This window comes from Sebastes fasciatus, chromosome 3 (assembly GCF_043250625.1).
Source record: "Sebastes fasciatus isolate fSebFas1 chromosome 3, fSebFas1.pri, whole genome shotgun sequence".
Taxonomy (NCBI): Eukaryota; Metazoa; Chordata; class Actinopteri; order Perciformes; family Sebastidae; genus Sebastes; species Sebastes fasciatus.
In genome coordinates, this window is record NC_133797.1 from 15,757,750 (window position 1) to 15,781,587 (window position 23,838).

General features: G+C 39.6%; 3 protein-coding genes across 7 annotated transcripts in view; all 3 read left to right on the plus strand.

Annotated features, from left to right (window-relative positions):
• The window catches only part of LOC141764210 (uncharacterized), a 23,548-nt gene extending 21,133 nt beyond the window's left edge, over nt 1-2,415 (plus strand). For all 3 annotated transcript variants that reach the window (XM_074629233.1, XM_074629231.1, XM_074629232.1), the window contains one exon: nt 775-2,415. In XM_074629233.1, coding sequence (XP_074485334.1) covers nt 775-1,744 — 970 coding nt within the window. In that variant the 3' untranslated portion in view covers nt 1,745-2,415. The remainder of the gene's footprint in view (nt 1-774) is intronic.
• A 4,728-nt stretch (nt 2,416-7,143) lies between these two features.
• On the plus strand, nt 7,144-15,889 carry commd1 (copper metabolism (Murr1) domain containing 1). The gene is made up of 3 exons (XM_074629234.1): nt 7,144-7,347; nt 9,200-9,490; nt 13,815-15,889. The coding sequence occupies exons 1-3, from the start codon at nt 7,174-7,176 to the stop codon at nt 13,920-13,922; spliced, it is 573 nt and encodes a 190-aa protein (XP_074485335.1). The 5' UTR covers nt 7,144-7,173; the 3' UTR covers nt 13,923-15,889.
• A 1,444-nt stretch (nt 15,890-17,333) lies between these two features.
• b3gnt2a (UDP-GlcNAc:betaGal beta-1,3-N-acetylglucosaminyltransferase 2a) lies at nt 17,334-23,758 on the plus strand. 3 transcript variants are annotated; one of them, XM_074629235.1, is made up of 4 exons: nt 17,334-18,371; nt 19,150-19,199; nt 19,800-19,920; nt 21,446-23,758. In XM_074629235.1, the coding sequence occupies exon 4, from the start codon at nt 21,446-21,448 to the stop codon at nt 22,679-22,681; it is 1,236 nt and encodes a 411-aa protein (XP_074485336.1). In that variant the 5' UTR covers nt 17,334-18,371; nt 19,150-19,199; nt 19,800-19,920; the 3' UTR covers nt 22,682-23,758. The 3 variants fall into 3 exon arrangements, with proteins under 3 accessions (XP_074485336.1, XP_074485337.1, XP_074485338.1); XM_074629236.1 differs by lacking the exon at nt 19,150-19,199; XM_074629237.1 differs by lacking the exons at nt 19,150-19,199; nt 19,800-19,920.
• The last annotated feature ends 80 nt before the right edge of the window (nt 23,759-23,838 follow it).

Below are 23,838 nucleotides of genomic sequence, written 5' to 3' on the forward strand. Positions count from 1 at the left end.
TGTCCATAGTTAATCGTGATTACTCGCAAATTAATCACACATTTTGTATCAGTTCAAATGCACCTTAAAGGGAGATATGTCGAGTATTTAATACTCTTATCAACATGGGACTGGACAAATATGCTTGCTTTATGCAAATGTATGTATATATTTATTATTGGAAATCAATTAACAACACAAAATAATGACACATTTTTTCCAGAAACCCTCACAGGTACTGCACTTAGCATAAAAAATATGCTCAAATCATAACATGTCAAACTGCAGCCCAACAGGCAACAACAGCTGTCAGTGTGTCAGTGTGTTGACTTGACTATGACTTGCCCCAAACTGCATGTGATTATCATAAAGTGGGCATGTCTGTAAAGTGGGTACCCATAGAACCTATTTTCATTTACATATCTTGAGGTCAGAGGTCAAGGGACCCCTTTGAAAACGGTCATGACAGTTTTTCCTTGCCAAAATTTAGCGCAAGTTTGGAGCGTTATTTAACCTCCTTCGCGACGAGCTAGTATGACATACCAATGGATGGTACCTGTTGATTCCTTAGGTTTTTTAGTTCCATATGATGCCAGTATCTTCACTCTAGCTTTAAAATTGAGCCTGGTACAACCTCCGGAAGATCGATTGCGTTAATGCGTTAAAGAAATTAGTGGCTTTAAAACGAATATGCGTTAACGCGTTAACTTTGACAGCCCTAGTTTCTATACCTTATTAGAATACTGTTTTACATGACACCTGCTTTACATTTTGTGTATTTGTTTCCTTTGACAGAAGATACCCCATGTTCAGTCTGGCTGTAAGCATCCCATACAACAGTGACAAGAAAATGTATGACATCAGTAAAGTCATTGACTCAGCTGACCAAGTGAAGAATACGATTCTAAGATGTGAAGTGTACACCGGCACGAGGGTGGTGGCAGCCACAGTTCTGAGATGGCCCAATGTTCTGGATCAGTGTCCTGATGAACGTGTGCAATGGCCTCAAGTTCTTAGAAAATGTCCTAAAAGGGTTATAACATGGGCTAATGTTAAAGAACAGTGCCCGGATGCAGTCAACAATGGTACAGCTGATCATGCAGAGTACCGTACGCTGCAGCACTTTAACACCTTGACAAGAAATCTTTCCAAAACTGATCTGTTGCTTTTCTACGTTCTCTCTTCCCCATGTGATGCAAGATGTACAAACGAATCAAATCGCCGGAGCATTCTCGATAGCATAAATCAGATTCTAATTTGGAGTAACTATGCTGTTGTGTTTTCCAATGTATTCATCCCCGTAAATGGCAAATGCATACCTGAGGAGAACCTGAGGGGAGCCCTTGAGCGGCTTGGGACACACAAGGGTTCCCTAGGATCAATTGGTCTAAGAAACATATTCCGTTGCGACGCGGACGACGTAGACAGACGATGTGCAGTGCAGTGCACAAGCTGCTCTACTGGAAATCAAGTCACCCGCTATTGTTATACAAACGATTCATCACCTCGTTACAGCAACAACTTGCCATCCACTTCATTCATACAGCCTCAATGTGGCAAAAGTGATTCCACACAGGTACAGAGACAAAAAAACAACATTAATACAAGGGCAGGAGATTTCACTAATGTTGACAGTAATACAGAAGGGGTGGTGGGTCAGGGTGGCAGTGGCAGAAGAGGAGGGGAAAAAGCAGAAGTGGGGGTAAACACAGAAGAGCTAGCAGGAGGAGAGGAGGAGGGAGAGGAGGAGGACAGCGCAGGATGAGCTTAAAATCTATAAACTGCTATAACTTTTAAAATGTGCTCTTACATCCAAACTGACTCATTACATATCCATGTGAAATAAATGCAAGTTGCAGAGTCAAATCAGAGATAGTTCAGAAAGGAGACGCACTGAGAGTCAGGTTCCTGCCTATTTCTTTAATAAAATGTTTTCATAAACATTTTGTAGTGTACTGTTTAACTGTAAAATTAGAAAGTTTGTGACCCGGCAGCCATGTTAAGATCTGTTGAGGAAATACCAAGCACCTCCCACCAGCCGGAGCAAACTTGATGATATGATATGATTGTAGCTTCACTCTAGCCCTACTAGAGCCTCTGGAAGACAGTAAAGTCAGTCGGGATCGCGGGTGGGTCTCAGAGGGTTAAAAGAGAAAATTGAGATTTTGTGGATACCAGTAGTTTAAAAGTGGGCTGACTCCATTCAACCTAAAAAGTTACTGTGACTCTGAGAATAAAGAAAAAACATATTCTACCCAATTACAAAGAGTCAACGAGTAACATTTTACACTTACTTCATAAAACTACAATAATGTTAAATGTGGATGTTATATCAACCTCCGTATTAGGAGGACTCATGTCATTGTACTCAATACTTGTGTAAAGCATTACCAAATCTTCTCATTTCCTGCTCTTTCTGATTAAAGCTTAGCTCAATATTGAGTGTGTGTGTGTCAATCATTTGGGAACTCCTGCATAACAACACTGTTATCTGTAAATGTTTGAATTATGTAAGTTCAACCTACTTTTCTAACAGTATACTTCATAGTTTAAGTGCTCACACCTGAAGACCGGTGGCGGCGTGCTACAATAGCACAAAAAAGAATGAAACAGGTGTAGATGATATAAAAAGATTATTTTGGAGGGTGTAGTTTATGGTGCTGCTGAACTGTATTTCATACAGAGAGGTGTCTCTGTTATTTAGTCTACACTCATTGATATAAATGGCATGAATAAATTAATAGAAACACCTGTCAGTGTAACGCAATACAATTCAACACCACCTCAAACTACATCCTCCAAAATGATCATAACGGGCTGGACAGACCTGCCTCGCACGGCGGCTGCTGCTGCCTTTCTATTAGGTTCTCTCTATACATCCATGGTCAGCTCCATCGGGGCCGTTTATATGGGTGCTCTACAGTTGTACCATCAGCCGATTTGACAACGGAGATGCCAGATTCAGATTCAGATTCAGACAACTTTATTGATCCCAAGAAGGGCAATTCAATTCACAGCTTACCCCACAAACACACACAGACAACATCCGGACAAACATCCAAAATGTTATGTCAATCACAGATCAGTAAAACTGACAAACAGAGGTCAGTGAAGGACAGCAGATAAGTTCATAAAATATAATAAATAGCAATAAAATAGATAAAAAGAGAAAACAAATAGATAATAAATAGACATTGTTACATAATTTATCATGTGAGGGTCAATAAATCTCACATGAAATGACTACTGTCTGAGTTTAATAACCTGATAGCAGAAGGAATAAAAGAGTTGGAGTAACGGTTAGTTCTCCTCAGAGGTGCCTGTTAACGGCGACCTGAAGGCATCAATGAGAACTCAGGAGACAGAACATGAAGTGGTTGGCTGATAATATTCTTAGCCTTCTTTACCACCTGATTCTCCCAGAGGGAACACAAGTCTCTTTGTTGGACTCCAGTAATCTTGGAGCAAACCTTAACAATGCTATACAGGCTGTTTTTATCCTTAATGGTTAAGCCACTGAACCAACAAATAAAAGAAAAGGTTAGAAGACTTTCGATAAAAGAACAATAAAAGTTACCGATGTCTAGCTCTGCTTTTCCTGCAATGTGTGAAACCCAAAGTGGTTCCATACTTTACTGTATGTGTAGTGTTTACCACTTTGGATTTAAAATGTGAGTATGCAGGTCGTATCCACACAGACCCTCCGCCGTTTACTTTGTAGTTTCAGCTCGCTGTGGCTTGTTTTGGTTTTTGACGGCTACATAACGGATACGACGTCACGTTACTCAGACTACAACAATAAAAGCGGTAACTTCCTTCTACCTCCGCATAGACTCAAATGAAGCAAATATATCAATTCTGGCATTAATAAAACAATTTCAGAGTTGTAATAAAAAAAATTACGATACGTAGGTGAATAGACTTCTTTCCCCACCCCTAACATTAAACCACATTTCTGTTCACATTATGTGTTTATTTTGTAATTACTGTACACCTGTCTACCACAATTATATTATTTATTTTATATTTTAGTTCTGTAGTTAGTTGACTAGTAATGTATAAAACAACATCTAACGGACTCTCCTACACATTTAAAAAAGAGTAATTCTATAGTTTTGCTGTAACAATTATGAAACTACAGTTTTTGACTACAATCATTTTGACAACAAGGGATTAACCTTTAACTGCAGTCTCATAAGGCCAAACGTTCAGTAGACGTGCATCCACAATGAATGTCAACACAGAGAGCATACAAAAAGTGAATACAAAGTAAAGAATTAAGAATTAATATCAGACACTCACAGTGTGGCTCTCCTTTGCCGGTCAGTCACTGATTCAAGCGGGGAGGAGATCATTCAGTTGAACCCCAGGACTCACAACGACACCAATTCCTCCCATCAAAAGGCTGAAACAAGGCAAACTGTCCCGAGCAAGATCTTCATCTACACTGCTAAATGTAGTCTATAACAGGATCTGGAGACATTTTTTGTTTTAGAGTCCAGGCAAGTGCAGAAAAGAAGTCATAGCTGATAATAACCACAACAATATAATGATTATTCATACAATCACATAACATTCAAATATGTTTATTTACAATGACTTTTTTGTGTTAATCATTTCATTCTTAAACACTTCATTAGTTAGCTAGTTTTAGGAAATGTTTTTCTCTGCCATAGTGATAAGTAAAGTAGTTTTAACCTCAGCTTTTGAGGAGGACATACCAATAGTGTTTAAGTGATTATGTAACTTTGACCCAAACAACACAGGTTTAAATCTGCCTTAAACCACTGCTAAGCTAATTTACTGCTTGATTCTGCTTACTGCAAATGGCAAAAAAAAAATAAAAAATTAGGTAGTAGTACTAATACCACAAGGTAAAAACACTCCACTACAAGTAAAAGCCCTGCATTCAAAATCTTACTTAGCTAAGTAAAAGTTAGCAAGTATTATCAGTAAACCATTAAAGGTCCCATATTATAAAAAAAGTGAGATTTTCAATTTGTTTTATTATAAAGCAGGCTTAAGTCCTATATAAATACTGTGAAAGTATTGAAACACTCAATCCACAGGGAAATACACACAACCCGTATTCAGAAACTCTGCATTTGAAACAAGCAGTCAGGATTTCTGCCCATGCGTGATGTCACAAATATACAATATTTAGACCCTTGACACAATTTTAAACGTAAACATTCTAAATGTGTCCCAGTTTATTCCTGGTTGCAGTGTATGTGAATGTCATCAGCTGACAGGAAGTACACATGGACCCAAGCTGTTGCCTAGTAACGCAATTCTGTTGCAATTCTGTTGCAATTCTGTCAAAATGCGTTAAAACGGAGCGTTTCAGAAAGAGAGGGTAAATACAGGCATATTCAGGCTGACAGCATGAGGAAAATAAAGTTTTTTTTTAACATTACAGCATGTAAACATGTTCTAGTAGAAACACAAAATACAAGTATGAACCTGAAAATGAGCATAATATGTGACCTTTAAGTAAACTGGACAGGAAGGGTATGAAAAACTGTAATCTGACAAGTAACATTAACTGTCAGATAAATGTAGTATAATAATATATATGTTATATAAATATGAAGTTGCATGAATACTCAAGTAAAGTAAAGTACCTTGAAGTTGTACTTAATGTACTTACCATTAGTTACATTCGGTTACATTCCACCACTGAGATAAACCGCCGTTCCACTGAGGCCAGCAGATGCAGGTGCCTCTCCGTTAGCTGACGTCATCTAATGCTTGCTAAAGTTAATCACTAGGCTATCTTAATTGTCACCGTTTGTCTCAAAAAACAAATACAAAACAAACTCAAAATCCCCGCAGGTCGCTTGACAACATGTCCATGTTACCCAAAAACACGTTTATAAAGCTGGAACAAAAATAAGCCGTCTGCTACACAGTGAAGAGGATTTTTATTTTAACCAACTTCAAAGTTTGCGTGGTTGCGTCACATTACGTGCGTACGACCACGGATGTGCGTCATTCTAAACAAAGATGGCGGCCGGAAGTATTCAGCTGTCGTCTTCTTCTTGCTTGTTTTGTTCAGTACAAGCAAATAAATATATAAAATAATATTGAAATATGAGATACAAATAGAAAGACTTGCTAGCCATGCCATATAATTATAAATAAATTAACTTGTGGATGTAAGTTACATTTTTTTGTGGAAATATAGGGGAACATATTAAAAATGGGTAAAAACCTTTTGTTTTATATTCCAGCTGGTTGAAAAAGCTAATTAAATAAGGAAATATCTACAAAACAGAGGTGAGTGTTGTCAAATGACCAGTTGAAGTTGTTTTTTTCAAAGTTTAGCTTGGATTTGTCTTGAATCAAGACAAATTCAAGCTAAACTTTGAAAAAAAAAAAAAAATGCGTAACTAATTTGATCTGACATGAGCCTCACTGATAACTACTGGCTCTTACAGCAGTAGCAGAGCTATTAAGTTACTGCTAATAACCCAACTTTTCTACTTCTGCTTCAAGTAAAAGCATTTACCTGGAGAACCACAGGGTGGCTTAAAGGATAGGTTCAGATTTTTTCAAGTTCTAAATTAATTGAATGTTTTATTAATAATAAAGGCAGCCTGGTTATAAGAAGTATTCAAGCTTTTATAGAGCAATCTAGATTTTGCTCAGCTAGATTTTTGATATTTCTGTGGCTAGTTTTAGCCAAAGCCATTTTGAATAAGGGATCCGGATCGGATCCGGACCAAATGAGCCACTTCATGAACAGGTCCAAATCGGATCCGGGCTGGATGAGCTGCTTTGTGAGCGGATACGGGCAGTGTCCAGGCCAGATCTGGTCCGGATCCGTGATCCGTATCTGTTACGGATCCGTCCCACCGTGCAAGTGGACTCCTATCCAGACCCGTTTTGCGGATTCGTTCCGGGGCCTAATATCCCTCCGTAGCGGATCCGGTGCGGAGTCAATTTGCTATCTAGGACACTTGTTAAAATTTAATTAAAGTTTCAAATAAAACATTACCTTACCTTATTGATCCATACCAAGCTAATAACTCATCTTCGGTGATAACAGAGCAATTTTAGTGGGAAAACCGTGAATAATGAACGAATAAACATTCCTGTAACTGTAAAACTACAAGTCCCACAATGCGTTTTGCAACAAGACGTCACGTGATATGATCCATCCGCTTCACGTGACCACGTTGAGAAGAAACCATGGCGGATGTAGAAGCAACGAAATCTTTGAGCGGACTGTTGAATGGAATAGCTCAGAAAGTGTATTATAACAACAAGGAGATCACAGAAGAGCTGCTGAAAGATGAGTTATATGCCGAGCTGTCGCAGGAGGAGTTCAAGGTTTTACATGAGAAAATGAAAGGCCTCCTAAAGGTAATAAAACACCCTCATCCTGGAAGTAACAGCAGAAATATTAGCCAATTTATCATATATTTACTTTACAGTTTAGACATTTAGCAGAAGCTGTAGCTAATCTGTCTTATACACATTAATGCAACAGTAATATTAATCCAGAAACATCATAGTAAAACACTGACAGGGAACATTTTACTCTACAATTAATACTTTCATACTTTAAATGTAACTGTATTATCAGTTACATTTAACTGATAATACTTTTACTACAGTGAGGTTTTGAATGTTGGACTTTTACTTGTAGTGGAGTATTTTCACAGAGTGGTATTAGTACTTTTTACCTGAGTAAAGGATCACCACTGAGTGACAAGTGAACAGTGAAATGTCATTTTTGTCACTTATGTCAAGGTTCAGCTTTATTGTCATACAATACAGTTGTTTTCCCCTCCACAGTAAGTAAACAGAAAATGTATGAACAGATATTCAAATATTTAAATTAGATTAGATTCAACTAAATTTTCAGGTACTGAGACAACGAAATGCAGTTTAGCATCTAACCAGAAGTGCAAAAAGCAGTAAAGAGAAGACTAATATAAATATATCTAGTGGTAATATATATAATAATTAACAGTAAGGGGTAGATATGAATAATGAAGGCAGTGCAAGTACAAGTATAAAAAATAGAGCAACTAATGCCAATAGTAGACATAATATAGAGAATAAACAGCTGGAGGAATGATATGAATACGGTGTATACACCATAGATCCAATATGTAGGCTACAGTATAGACAGTGGTATAAGAATACTCTATAGGTCAGTGTAGTATGGATTAGAATATAAACAATAAAATAGGCAACAAAGTATCTAAAAGTAGCACTAAAGGAAGAAATAAAAAGGTAAACTAAATTATATTTGCACTGAAGATATACTGTATATGTACAGTATATACGTACAGGTACTACACGTATACACACAAAACATATCAGCGTAATATGCAAGTTATAGTGCAAAAACAATTTAGGTAGTAGTGGGAAAGAGTGTAGTTTAAAGGTAATAGTAATGTGCAGAAAACAGAGTAGTTCCATGTAAAATTCACAGATGCAGCGCAACAACAAAATGCTTCCAGAAGTTGAGCTGAATCTACAGTTTTAAAAGTAGGAGCAGATTCTGCTTTGTAAAGGTTTTCAGGTAGATATATAGGTTAATAACTGTTGTATATAAATCCTGATTAGACTGTCCTAAATGTAAATGGTGATGGGTGAAACTGTGTGTCTCACCTGCTGCCAGCAGGGGGCAGCACTAACACACATTAGCTGTTAACACTTCTGTTCCAGTGCTGTTCATATTATTGGTGCACTGTGAGTTGCACTAAGGTCAACCACAGTCACTTTTCTCTTCTCCTTTATTTAACCAAGTAAGAGTGTCATTTAGATTGAAATTATTATTTTTATAAGGAGAGCTAAATAACACAAACAATTATGGGCACGTGAGCATCAGAACTGGACAACGGAGCAATGGAAGAAGGTGGCCCAGTCTGATGAATCACGTTTTTCTCTTACATCATGTGCATGGCAACAAGTTCGAGGTGTTGACTTGGCCTCCAAATTCTCCAGATCTCAATATATAAATGTGTATATATATATAATATGTTTGTTTATTGTGTGGAATTTGGTCAAAATGGTTGCTTTTGACATTGATCAATTCTACAATAAACATGTATTAAGACATATAGTTGGTGGCTCACTTGTGTTTATTTGTAAGAATAAATCTTGACGATGGTATCCCACATTGTTGCAGATATGAACTCCAGTTTTGTACAGCACCTTACTGTAGTTGATCCTCCTCATCCTCTTTTCCTCCATCTCTCAGTCTATCGCCACAGCAGACATGGACCATGCCCAGCTGGAGGCCTTCCTCACAGCCCAGACCAAGAGGCAGGGCAGCGGTGGGCTGACTGCCGAGCAGGCCGCCGCCCTCTCTCGCTTCTGGAAGAGCCAGCGAGTCCGGGTGAGGGAGAGCCTGCTGGCTCAGAGCCGCTGGGAGCCCGGCCTCAGGGGCCTCTCCTGGAGGGTGGACCTCCAGACTGCAGCCAGCCGGGGGGATGCAGCCCACGGCGGCCCGGTTGCCCTGATGGAGCTGGAGCTGGGCAGAGCAGGACAGGTGAGACTGGCTAGTGCTTCCTCATTCAGTTTCCCATATTCATGCTGGGAACCGACCAGTACAGCCCCAGTCTTCTACTGCTGCATGCTGAGGGATCAGTGCCTTGCTCAAGAGAAAATTTACATAAAACATAAATTAAACTAAACCAATCACAGAAATGTATAATATAACTACTAGAGCTGTCAATCAATTAATATATTTATTTTGGCTTTTTGTCGAGGGAACGCAGGGCGGTGCTAACTTCGTGGTTGGCCTACTAAAATACGTCATCCCTGCAGCACTCTATTTTCCAGCCTACAAGCCACCAGCCTTCCAATTTAATTTTGGAGCTTCTGTTGACCATTTGTTGTTTCATTTATCCCGTTGTAGTAGAAAATAGCCAAATCCATACTGATGACTTTACGTGGTACAGTTCGACCAGTGCACTCAGGCCATAAACACAATAAGACCGTGGTTATTATTCCAACTATATTGTGGATGATTGATTGGGCTGAGTTCATTTGTCTGGAAAAATCTGGTAAAATTACATTTGCTATGCGATGGACGCCATGAACCCAGATGTCCCAAGTAGATTATCTATTGTTGTCTGAGAGAATGCAAATGTGTGTGTGTGTGTGTGTGTGTGTGTGTGTGTGTGTGTGTGTGTGTGTGTGTGTGTGTGTGTGTGTGTGTGTGTGTGTGTGTGTGTGTGTGTGTGTGTGTGTGTGTGTGTGTGTGTGTGGGTGTGTGGGTGTGGGTGTGGGTGTGGGTGTGTGGGTGTGTGGGTGTGGGTGTGGATATTTTGACCACCAGCAGACCTCCACCACGGAGCTCAATCCAGTGCAGGTCAGGAGTTGCCTTGATCAGCGACTCTCAAATCACCAGGCTGTCTGGAGGCTTTCCTGTCTGCAGAGTTCATCCTGTTTGTCACTGGGCTGGTTTCCACATCTTCTAGTTTGGATTAGGGTCTCTGTAATGCCTCTACCTGTCGCAGTAACAAGACAACTTGCAGCGATGAAACAAAAGTTATGCCTCTACCTACTGTGATGACGATGAAGCACTACCTCCTACTATGGACAGTACAGTATGTGCAATATCAGCCAGGACTTAAACAGCATAATGTAGCATTTTATCATTCTTAGGGGTAGAAATGGGGCAAATATGATTAAAAAAACTTTATTTTTATAAAACGGTCACTATATCCTGACAGTGGTGCATGAGGTAATCTGAAAAAAATTATGTGCCTCTATGTCCCCTAACCTTTTAAAGGCTTTTCTTTCTGAAAGTTAAGGTGCTGTCCTGGTGAGGAGTTGACATTGTGTGTGATGTTGATGACAGTTTATGCTTCAGGAGTTCATCATGTACCTGTTCTCTATGAATGTGACCCAGTCTGCAGGTCCCACAGCTCAGAGAAAGCAGGCCAGCAGACTGGAGCAGCATGCTATATCACTCTGCTGTACTGTACTGTACTACTGTTGGATACACACACACTGTTATTGGTCCATTCAGTTCAAATCTAATAATAGCCAACAGAGGCCTGAAGTAGGTTGAGGATGTAACACTTACCATCAAGGTGTCCTTAAACCCTTAAATCCCAGTGGAGCTGGACAAGACGATGCCCTTCATCAGTGTGGAGGAACTTCAGACTGGAAATGAGGCCAAAATGTTTCCATTTACTTCTCCATTAACTTCAATATTATATGTTCTGTTGTAATGAGTAGTTGTTTAATCAGTTAGTGGATCAACAGAAAATTAGTTTCAAACAATTTTGCTAAAGTTTTAATAAACTTTAATTAATTTAAATTTATATTGCCAAACTCTCTCTGGTTCCAGCTTCTCAAAATATGAGGATTTGCTATTTTTCTCTCTTCACAGGGTAATTTTGATATTTTTCAACCCTATTATTCTTGTATTTGTGTCCAACTGTCTATTAGGTGCAACAATTTCTGAAATTGGTCCAGTATTGAGGGAGAGCGCTGTAGACGGCTATTGCTCACAGGCTGTAATGTAATCCTATAGGGGCAAGCTGGCACCGTTCACTAAAAGTGCTTGTTTTTGCCATGAAAGGCTCTGATTGTTATTATAAGTGTCTGACATTATGGAAAGAGTCTCGCTCAAGGAGACGTCTCGTTCTGAAATCTGGCTAGGTGACGTGTTGCCGGAAGACAACGGTAGAATAGTGGACTACATCCATGGTTGAAACGCGAGTGCCATCCGGGCAGAGTTTGTTGACTTGGAGTACAGAAAGTGCAGCTTAGTGTTATCTAAAAGATTTCCAATGCCATGACTGAATATGTCAATGATTTCCACAATGTGGATGAGGTCTTTGAATTATTTATTTGAGCCAGAGTATACAGATATTCAGATTTCACAATGAGTCTTCTCCTTGAGCTGGACTTGGACACAATAACAAACAGACCGGATCAAGCGAAAGGTTAGGAAAAGGTTTCATTTCTCTGTAGTGTCCTTTCCATAATTTTGTCAGACACTTATAATAACAATCTAAGCCTGTGGCAAAAACAAGCACTTTTGTGAATGAATGTAACGTTACATTGACGCTGCTTGTTTCGCGGCTGCTGGTTACAGCGCTCTCCCTCAGTACTGGACCAGTTTCATATTGTTGTCCTCATTAGTCACAAAATCTACCACAACAATGTGGAATATAGGGTTGAATTTGAAAAATATCTAAGTTACTCTGTTATACTTCAGTACAGGACAGTTATAGTTACAGTGGATCCCTTCAGGTTTTTGGTACTGTTGGTTGGACAAAACAAGCCCTTTGAGGATGATACTTTGGCTATGATGAGCATTACTGTTTCACTATTCTTTCCCTATTTTCTGACAATTGTAAACTGAACAATCGAGAAAATAATCAGGAGATTAATTGATAATGGAAATGATCATTAGTTGCAGCCCTGATTATGTTAAAAGTAGGGCTGTCAATTGATTAAATTGATTCATCGCATGATTGTCCATAGTTAAAGCTGAAGTAGGCGAGATTAGAGCAAATATGATTAAAAAAAGTTATTTTTATCAAACGAACGGTCGCTATATCCTGACAGTAGTACATGTGCCTCTGTGTCCTCCGGTGCTCCTAACGGCATCTGCAAGATTTCACAGACCGGAGGAAAACAAGCAGTCAGAGCTGATCTGAGGTCTGCTGTTGAAATGAATTATTATCGCATTAACTTTGACAGCCCTAGTTAAAAGTATGTATTATTATCAATATGTATACATTAAAAAAACAAGTCATGAGTATGTGCCACCGTACATCTTAATAAAGTTTGCTATAACAATTTTACCCAAATGTTTGTTATATTAGTGCCCAATCACAGCTTTAAAGTCTTTGTGCTAAGAGACATGGCTCTAACCGAGCAATAGACGATGCAGAGAGACAATAGCTGTATCCATGGAAACCAGGAGGGGGATCATCACGGTGTGACGTCCATTCTTGAGAACATTGGAGGACACAATGATGGGGGCAGATGGGATACCGTCATATTATAGCTTCATTTTTAAGTAGCATGTTATGAACACAGTGCAGGTCAGTGCAGAAGAGTTCATGTTGCTGTTTCTAACTAGTGAAGGAGTCTGCATGGCCTCCTCCAAAAACCCCGTTTGCAGTTACAAAGAGCGTCTTTTTTTCCTTTGATTTCTAAGTGGATATGGACATTCCTGTTCTCTGCGTTCAGATTTGAGAAGAATCTGCAAGTGATTATCATAAAGTAGGCATGTCTGTAAAGGGGAGACTCGTGAGTACCTATAGAATCCATTTTCATTCACATATCTTGAAGTCAGAGGTCAAGGGACCCCTTTGAAAATGACCCTGCCAGTTTTTCCAAATTTGCGAATTTGGAGCATTATTTAACCTCCAACCCGACAGGCTACCATGACATGGTTGGTACCAATGGAAACCTTAGTAGTAGTCTAGTTTCATATGATATCTGTATCTTCACTCTAGCTCTAAAACTGAACCCGCTACAGCCTCTGAAAGACAGTAAAGTCGGTCGGCCTCACCCGCAATCCAGCAGGTCTCAGAGGGTTAAAGTGATACTCTACACAAAATCTACAATCAGACTCTTAAATTTGGTAGTTTGCTGTTTCAAAGAGAAAACTGCTGTGTATTAAAATACTTTAATATGATGTATAGAGCCATGTAGTCAGAGTAGTACCACAGAGCTGCAAAAAAAAACATTGAAAAGCAATTTTTTTTGTGTGCAAGGTTTCACTGTGTTGGACCAACTGACCGTCTAAGTGTTTATTTAAATGCTCTGAATGTCTGCACTATAAATCGGAGTATTAATAATGTGTTGTAATATAATGTTTTCTCCTTCTTCTCTCTCAGGACTCCGAGTTTGTGTGTCTGGAGTTTGATGAAACCATAGTCAACCAGGTGCTGAAGAAGATGTCTGATATCCAGGAGGGCATCGACAGAATCGCTCACCGCACCTGAAACTGTGTGTGAGAGTTTTTCCTCAGAAACAGTGAGACTGTGTGATTCTGACTGAGACAACATCTGACCAACTCCAGCCATCTCCTCCTGCAAATGGCTGTTTCCTCTTTTGTTCTCTCTCCAACATGGCTTTTGCACCTGCCTACAGACTCCGAGAGGACATACTGTATAAGATATGAGTTCATCATTTCAATATACAACTTGGCATTTAGACATGTTCACATATTAAAGGGACAGTTCGGATTTTTTGAAGTGGCCCCAATCGGTTAGTTTGTTTGTGTTGTTGTGTGACTTTGGTGCTTTAAAGGTATAGTTCAGATTCACCAAAGTCACACAATAACACAAACAAACTAACCGATCAAAGCATAGGTAGACCAGCAACTCCGGTGTTCTGAGAGGTAAAATTACTGTTTTTGTCAATGGAGTTTGAAGAGAGCATAGATAACCCATGTCAGAAAGAGCTGTCTGACGGCATGGTAAAGCGGGGAAAATATTCTAAATATAGCGTACACTTAAACTGATATGGATTTTTTTAAGTGTCTTAGGCCCTGTCTACACGTATACAGATATTTTTTAAAACGGATATGTTCCCCTCCGTTAAAAAAAGAAAAAATCTGTCCACACAACCTTCGTTTTACAAAAGATTTGTTTATTCTAATGAAATAATATTCCTGGTCGAAGTGCATGACTGTCATCAATTGTCTCTTTACATGCATAAATGAGGAAAGGGAGGTTATTCAGGTTTATGTCCAAAGCCCTTCTGACTGCTCCAAAACCCGCCTTCAATCGCCCAAATGCACATTCAATCACCATTCGGCCTCCACATGTTTAATGTGTTCCTGCTTTGGCCTACTGTGACTGGAACATTTTTCAAATGTAAAGTAGTAATTAGTCCGAGCAGTGCTGAAAAAACGTTAAAAAGCCGGTAGTCTGCCATCTTTGTTAATGTTTCTGGGGCATGCTCATTACACAAAGCCACACAATGTTGCAATGGAACAAACAATTGACTTTCGCTTCTTAGCAATATACGTTCTTTGACAGGGATGTTTGAGCCGGCGGCTAGCAGCTAATGGTGCTAACAGTACGAACAATTCTAACCACGGCAACAGTGCTGTCATAGCTGACAGTTTTAATCTAGGGTGAATTCTATTTCAATGGCGTTATGCTTACGTGACAACGCAGTCCCGCCACTATGGGTCGGGGGATGGTGTAGGTATCACTTTAGGGGTATTGCTATTGGTACTGGCCTCATAATTTTCTAAACGACACCTGCCCCTAAACACATACCTACTACCCAGGATACTGTTAAAGTGTTTGCACAGCAAGGTAACCGAAGCATCAAAGCTCAAAGTACAGCTGACAAAGTCCAGTTTAGACTGATAAAAGTTGGCCTGTTGTTGCCATTAACATTGTCGGGCAGCTGAAAAGAGTTTAGAGCGTCCTGTTCCTTTTAAGATGGTGGTGTCATCATCCAGTCCTGAGCCCACCTGGTGTCAGGTAGATACAGGTACACATCGCCTGTGGCTCATTAATTCTTAAGAGGAACAAAAGCCTGCAGGACATTAGCAACAGAGGGTAACAGCATGAATCGATTCATCAGTTCAGTTTTAGAGCTTTAATCTAATTAAACTCTCCTTACAGATCCAGTGGGATACATTACTTCCTTTAAATCAATACTGGAGGCTTCATGACTCCAGAGGTGGATGACAGTGACTAGATTATCTAACATGCAATAACATGCTGAAATCAGCTTGATAAATAAACTCTTAAATCAGTAAAGTCTGAACCAAATAACCCCTGGTTCAGGTCACAGTTCTGCTTTCGAGCCACAGGGTTGCACACAGCCCAACACACGTTTATGTTCAGACATTATTGTAATATACTGTATATAACATGTTCTTACACACAGATTTGTGCCAATTAAGATTAAAAGTTGTGTAATGATGGAGTCATAATGCAAAATAGAAGTTGCCTTCATGTTTCTTTTATTTCTTCAGTTCTCTACGGCATCTCAAATACAGAAACAAAGGTCTGTTTTATTGTTTGACGGCCATAAATACAACAATAATATAATCTCTCTTAATCCTTGTGATAAAAAACAGGATTTGTTGGTGCTTGCAGGGTGAAGCTTCAGGGTGCAGAGATGTTTCTGTTTGTCCACTTTTGAAGCTTAAAACTGCTCAATGTAAATATTTTAGGGCTTTCAAAGTTAACGTGATAATAACGTGTTAAGGCAAGTTAATGCCACTAATTTCTTTAACACATTAACGCAACTGGCGATTTTTAGGTTGTAGTGGGCTCAGTTTTAAAGCTAGAGTGAAGATACTGGTATCATATGAAACTAGAAAAACCTAAAGAATCCATTGGTACCAACCATGTCATACTAGCTTGTTGCGAAGGAGGCTAAATAACGCAAAACTTTATCTAAGAAAAACTGGCTTGGCCATTTTCAAAGGGGTCCCTTGACTGGCCCGGTGAGGCCGGGGACGCTTTATCAGTGGAGACAGACTCACACAGCTTTGATAAGACAGCCAAGTCTCCACCCTGCACCTAACTCCTCTGAGTTTTCTCCGGATTTATGAACTAAGTTCACACTCTGTTTCAATGTTAGTTTGAGAATGAGACTTGTGCCATTTTCCATTACCATTTTCTGTTACTTTATACTTATACTCCACTACATCTTAGAGGTAAATATTGTACTTTTTACTCCACTACATCTATCTGACAGCTTTAGTTACTTTACAGATTACAGGTTTTCATCCCCTTCCTGTCCAGTGAAAACCACATATCTCCAGATGTGTTGATGTTGATTGCTTGGGTTAAACTGCTACGAAATTACGCTAAATTTTGGTGAGGAATGGCGATTTTCAAAGGGGTCCCTTGACTTCTGACCTCAAGATATGTGAAAGAAAATGGGTTCTATGGGTACCCGCGAGTCTCCGCTTTACAGACATGCCCACTTTATGATAATCACATGCAGTTTGGGCAAAACCATGCAGTTGTTTGCATGCAGTACAAATGTGTTATTTTCGCCTATTCTAAAATAGCGTGTTTGAATATTCCTGCATACTGGGGTCCCTAAACAGTCTTGGAATTAAATAAATTGGGTATCACTGTAAAGCTGAGACTCTTGTGGATCCAATGAGCCCAATTGTATTCATGTGTGATGATGTTAGTCCCCATAGTAGCCATTTCATTGTAATGAAATTTGACCTCACTGTATAAAATTACCTGTGGTGACCTCTAGGATAATCACAGCCTCATGAAACTAAAGAAACTAGAGACCTAGAGCATTCAGAGGATGTATGAGTTTCCTAGGTAGATTGACAATAAGGGGGGTTCTGAGCAGTTTCCACAACAGAAGTGCTCGCCATCCAATCGCCGAAAAATGCTATTCTTGCAGAAATCTCCAAATGTCAAAAGTTTTTGAAACCAAATCACAGCATTACTTTTTCTACGGTGTTCCTCAAGGTCTTGGTGTCTTAATGTGGTATTTTGGAGTGATTATTGATCATTTTGATCAATTCTCGAGTGGTAAAATATGGTTAAATTTAGCACCAAATCTTTGTAACAAATGGTATCAACCCCAAAAATTGCTGCAACAACTTATGAGACATACACACACATGCACTTTCACAGTTTATTTTAATTAATTAATTAATTCATGTTTATTTCAGATTAATGAATAGAACAACTTGACACACAGTGCTGAGCTGCATCTCAAATTAATATTCAGTTTCCCAGCTTTCAGATGATGTACACCACTTCTATGTGACATCTACTGTTGACCTATCTACCCCTAAAGACCCCCTAAAAAAGACTAAAACGGGTCTATTTATCTACCCCTGAACATCCCCTACTCCTCAAAAAAAAGAGGGCGGAACGGTACATCTTCAGTAGTAAAATACAACATAGACATTAATGCAGCAGTAATATTTATCCAGAAACATCAAATATAGTAGTAAAACACTGACAGGGAACATTGTACTGCACAATGAGTACTTGTATTAAGGGTTTGAATGCAGGAGTTTTATACTTGTAGTATATATTTATACTAGTGTGGATTCATTAGTTCTTCTATACTGAAGTAAAGGATTTGAATACTTGGACAGTCAGTATAGCCTCTGAAAGTCCCAACAGCACAGTTCAGACCACACTAGTTCTATCTCTGGCTCTGACTGTCAGCTCCCATTCAGCCTGAGGGAGGAGTCACTGCGCATGGCTTCGCACAGGAGAGACGCACACTTGTGCAGAAGCTTTCTCTACCTTTCTCCTCTCAGTGAACAGAGGATGTGACTTCATGTTGGAGATTTGAGGATTGACGAGGTGCCACAGAGTTCATATATGTACACAGTATATCCAGATCTCCAAAAGCGCGCAGCAAGTTCAGGTCCAACTCTGGACTTCCTTTTTATGGCACAACGTGGACGCGAGGAGCCAGTCTGAACGGTTAGTTTGTCACACAATAAACTGTCTGTATTACGGCGTTTTTATGGCTGAATAGATGTAAAAGTACGAAACAGAAAGTGCAGTTTGCTTTGTGCTTGTAGACAGCGTTTTACTGTAACATCTGTTGAATTGATCAGGACCCTTTTGACTCTCCCAAATTAAAAATTGTAACCTTCAGAGTATGTAATACATATAAACAGGTACACAAAATCACATGTAGTGGTTCAGATTTGAATTTGTAACAGGTTTATTTTTTATGGTATTCATCACTTATTCTTACTAACAGAGTAAACTTAAGGTGGGCATACTTTTAACCAAAACATGCCGTATGATTTAGTATTGCTTTTTTTCTATTTTCTGCCCAAATAAGTTCACTGTTACAAGGTGAGATTTTTATATTCAAATTGTGCAAAATTCCCCAAATTCCTGAGTTTAACTTCCCTTGGAAAATTTCTGCAAATATTTTGGAAAATTACAAACCCTTTGCAACCATAGTAAACATACAACATGGGTATGAATCAATTAGCTCCTTTTAAAACTCCTGGTATCTTTCAGTAAAATTGAAAAATTAAACCAAGCAATGACTCTCCCTATTCTGTAAATACTGCATTAGTAGTGATGTTAATAACAGCTCTGCAGATGAAGACATGACCGGACAGTGATTTTATAGCTTTTATAGCAAGTCATATCACTCTGTACACAGGGTCAGGCTTTATGACCGGCAATAAATTAGATTTACCCTACAACTAACTTTCATTGTCCCTTTGACATTCCACAGGTGTTGCTCCACCTCTGTGTGAAGAGTTCACTTTAGATCATCAACATCAGGTAACATTGCTGCAGCCAATTTGAATACATACAAAAAAAATTATTCACCGATGTATCGCAATTTTATTTTTACAATTTTGAAATCAATTTTTTAATGCCAGAATCCATATATTTGCTTGGAAATAAGATTGATTGGATTATATTCACCAGAAGTATAAAACATTACATGTCCCGTATAAATTAAAATGAAAATACCACTAATTTGTGAAGGAAATGTCTTTATTCTGAAAGAAATTTATATGCCTGAAAAAGACTGATATGTTTGACTTCAGGACATCTCTGACTACATACATGCTGAAAATTAAACATTTTTACTGTATTAATTTAGATATCTTCCAAAGTAGAAAGTCCCTAGAAGTGTATGATTAAACTTTTTCCCATGATCTAGTGTTAAAAAAGTTAACAAAAATCGCAATAAATCGTAATATTGAATCACAATACTTAAAATCGCAATACATATCGAATTGGCACCCAAGTATCGTGATAGAATCGAATGGGGAGATAGGTGTACCGTCCCAGCCCTAATAATCATAACGTTTAGCCCAAAACAGACCCAAATACTCACAGCAGTTTCCTTCCTTAAACTCCAGATGGCTCAAGAAACAGCAACCTGGTTCTTGTTGGAGACGTCCTTCTCCACCCTGCAGTTCATCCACGAGGCCAGCAGACGTCTGGGTCTCCACCCGACTCAAGTGACCCATCAGCTCCACACCAGTCACAGGTAATATATGAGGGCAACAGATGATGAGGTGGCCTGATGTAAATGTGTTCCTAAAAATAAGAAAGAACCTATACCTGAGTTTGTCCACCCCATTTCTATGGGGGACTAAATATTATAAACAATTAGGACTGTCAATCGATTAAAATAGTTAATCACGATTAATTACGCATTTGTCGAGTATTTAATACTCTTATCAACATGGGAGTGGACAAATATGCTGCTTTATGCAAATGTATGTATATATTATATGTCCAGAAACCCTCACAGGTACTGCATTTAGCATAAAAAATATACTCAAATCATAACATGGCAAACTCAAACCCAACAGGCAACAACAGCTGTCAGTGTGTCAGTGTGCTGACTTAACTATGACTTGCCCCAAACTGCACGAGATGGCCATGCCAGTTTTTCCTCGCCAAAATTTGGTGTAAGTTTGGAGCGTTATTTAACCTCCTTCTTGACAGCCTATGACATGGTTGGTACTAATTGATTCCTCAATTTTTTTTAGTTTTTTTAAGTAACTGAAAAACATGGTTATTAATTAGGGCTGTCAAAGTTAACACGATAATAAAGCTTTAACGCAAATTCTTTTGAATGCCACTAATTTCTTGAATTCATTAAAGCTTCATATTTGATCAGCGCTGCCAGTTTGACCATTTGATCGAGTACTCAATTGATTGACAGCTGCTCAGAGACGGCAAGGCTCCAGATCAGCTCTGACTGCTTGTTTTCCTCCGGTCTGTGAAATCCTGCAGATGCCATTAGGAGCACCGGAGGACACAGAGGCACATGATTTTTTTCAGATAACTTGTCTCATGCACTACTGTCAGGATATAGTGATGTTTTATAAAAATAACTTTTTTTAATCATATTTGCTTCATTTCTACCCACTGCAGCTTTAATGCAATCGATCTTTCGGTGGTTGTAGCAGGCTCAGTTTTAAAGATAGAGTGAAGATACTAGTATCATATGTTGATTTTTTATCATGTTGATAAGAGTATTAAATACTTGACAAATCTCCCTTTAAGGTACATTTCGAACAGATAAAAAATGTGCAATTAATTGCTATTCAATATTTTAGTCGATTGACAGCCCTATTATTAATATGGGTGTGCTCTTCTGTGTCACTCAGTAGACAATGACAAAGACTGCTGCCAGTAAACTGGCGTCATGTGCGCGGCTGAATTGGAAACGTGTGATTCCTGTCTGAAGGAAGAGGAGGAGGGAGTAAGGAGGGCATGAGGAAAGAATGCTCATGGGCCCGTTCCTGCTGGATTAGTGATAAAAATGCGGCCTTGTATGCAGCCGGTCTGAGCTCTGAAAGCAAACGGGGGGAAATCAAGCCTCTCATTGAACTGCTGCACCAGATTCTTCCAGTCTTATTCTTGCTAAAAGCTTCGACTGAGCCGCCTCCATGTTTCCAAATGTCCCTTTATATCCCGGCTTTGCTGTAAGTCCTGATTCTGCAGAATTCTGTTTCTTGTTGATTTTCAGTGATTGTCTTTATTTGTTGTCCTTTGTGCAGATGAAGAGGAGAGGCAACATGCCTGTGGCCCGCAGAAAAGGGAGGGTGTTCTGCGTGGTGATGATGCTCAACGTCTTCATCTGCGTCCTGGTGGGCGTGTCGTGGAACCATGGGCGTGATAAAGGTGGCCAGGAGAAGGTTCAAATCCCAACCAAGAAGTTTTGGCACAAGGAGGCACGGAGCAAATCCTTCTGGAACAAGGAGCAGCAGTACTTGGACTTCATTTTCAACGTCATTTACAACCCCTCCATCGACTCTGTGCTGTCTAGCAACACTCTCATCGAGCTTCCCGATTGGCTGAATGACACTGGACCACTCAACCTCTGTGAGCCAGACTACAGAGTCCCCACGCAAATCGTGGACTACAACTCCCTGCCGCAGCGCTTCCAGGATTTTCTTTTGCACATGCGCTGCAGGACGTACCCCATGCTGATAAATCAGCCCCATGTTTGTGATGAAAAGCCCTTCCTGCTGGTGGTGGTCAAATCGCTGATCCCACATTTTGAGCGGCGGCAGGCCATTCGTGAAACATGGGGTCGGGCGGGGGTCTTGGCCAATCGCACAGTGGCGACGGTGTTCCTGCTAGGCAACACCTTGTCAACGGACAACTTCCCGGACCTGCAGTGGATACTGGGCCACGAGGCGGAACTTCACAAAGACATCCTCCAGTGGGACTACAGGGACACCTTCTTCAACCTCACCCTGAAGGAGGTCCTCTTCCTGGAGTGGTTCAGCCACAACTGCCCCCAAGCCCAGTACATCTTCAAGGGTGACGATGATGTCTTCATCAACACCTTCCGAATTATTGACTTCCTGGAAGGCCTGTCCGAGGTCAAAGCCAAGGATTTGTTCATAGGTGATGTTATCAGTGACGCCAGTCCACACCGAAGCGAGAAACTCAAGTACTTTATCCCAGAGAGTGTGTTTGTGGGGTTGTATCCGCCTTACGCAGGAGGCGGAGGATATCTGTTCTCTGGGGAGTTGGCGCTGCGTCTTTACAACACATCTCGGCAGGTAGTCTTGTATCCCATTGACGATGTCTATACGGGGATGTGTCTGAAAAAACTAGGCCTGGTTCCTGAGAAGCACAACGGCTTCAAGACTTTTGACATTAGTGAGAAGGATAAGTCCAGCCCCTGCACCTACCAGAGCCTGATGCTGGTTCACAGCCGGACACCACAGGAGATGTTGAAGATCTGGCCGTGGATTATCCATCCGGAGCTGAACTGCCAGTGAACACCTTCATTCATCTTGTTTGCACTGTTGATATTTCAACACCTTTTAATTATGTTAAATCCTCAAGTCCAAGCAAAACCTCTGAGTTCGTATTTTAAAATCATCACGTCTTTATTTGTCTGTTGTCTTTTCCACTAGCTAGGGTGAATTAAGGGTGATTGGGACATCAGGTCAAATGGAACAGTATAACTATACTGGGTTTGTTTTCTCGCCTGATGAGTGAGAATAAAAACCTTTTTGCTGAGCCCTAGCTCTGAAACCACAAAATCAAAATTGCACGGCCTCATTGATGTGACATCAAGTAGGTGGGCGGGGCAAGCATGAAACAGGAAGTTGACCTTGCAAAGCATAAGGTGAGGAAAATGCATGCCCCCAGGAAGAGCGCGTAGTGGTCAAACAGCGGTACTACAACTTCCGTGTCCGTCACGTGATGCCATTGGGCCCAAAAATATTTTTTCCCATAGACTTTAGTCAATTATAGTATATATAGTAACTATACCGTGATATGCCATAGCCTACAGTAAAACTAACGCCAGCAGAAATATATAGTATAGTAGTATAATATATAGTGAATATTATATGTATTTATTCTTAAGGTTTGGTTCAAACAGAGCCAGAGAGATAGTGGACAATGGGAGCTGTAATCACATTTGGTAGCAGATTGTATGTAGAGTAAAACTTTAGTAACAGTAATATTTCACTACTACTACTACTACTACTACTACCAAAAAACTCACAGACCTCAGGATAACCTCTGAACTGATGATCCCACACACACTGTTTTCTGTTTAACACAAACAATACATAATCCCACAGACTTTCTTAAACAACATTTTTTACATTTGTACAGTAATTATGAAACACTCAGTGTTAATTGTTTTTAGCATCCCAGCTGGGATGTTGCTGCTGTTACTGGGCATTTGTATGTATGTTTGTATATACAATGTGTGTTTAAATAAGCAATATATTGAGTTTGGTTCACATGAAACAGATTTTTTCAGGGTTGACTTCAGACATGTCCTCTTTTCTGTTGTTTGTTAAAATTGTTTTGGTCATTACAAATCTTTTCCCATTAATAAAAAATACAAATAAATATATTGTATTTGTGTCTTGAATGTGTTTTTCCTTTTTGAATATAAAATAAATAAATAAAGATG

Bases quoted from the DNA above. Each gene is read 5' to 3' on its own strand.
- commd1 (XM_074629234.1), top strand. From the start codon at position 7,174: ATGGCGGATGTAGAAGCAACGAAATCTTTGAGCGGACTGTTGAATGGA. The intron at 7,348-9,199 runs GTAATAAAACAC...TCCATCTCTCAG, and splicing joins AAATGAAAGGCCTCCTAAAG to TCTATCGCCACAGCAGACAT. The intron at 9,491-13,814 runs GTGAGACTGGCT...CTTCTCTCTCAG, and splicing joins AGCTGGGCAGAGCAGGACAG to GACTCCGAGTTTGTGTGTCT.
- b3gnt2a (XM_074629235.1), top strand. From the start codon at position 21,446: ATGAAGAGGAGAGGCAACATGCCTGTGGCCCGCAGAAAAGGGAGGGTG.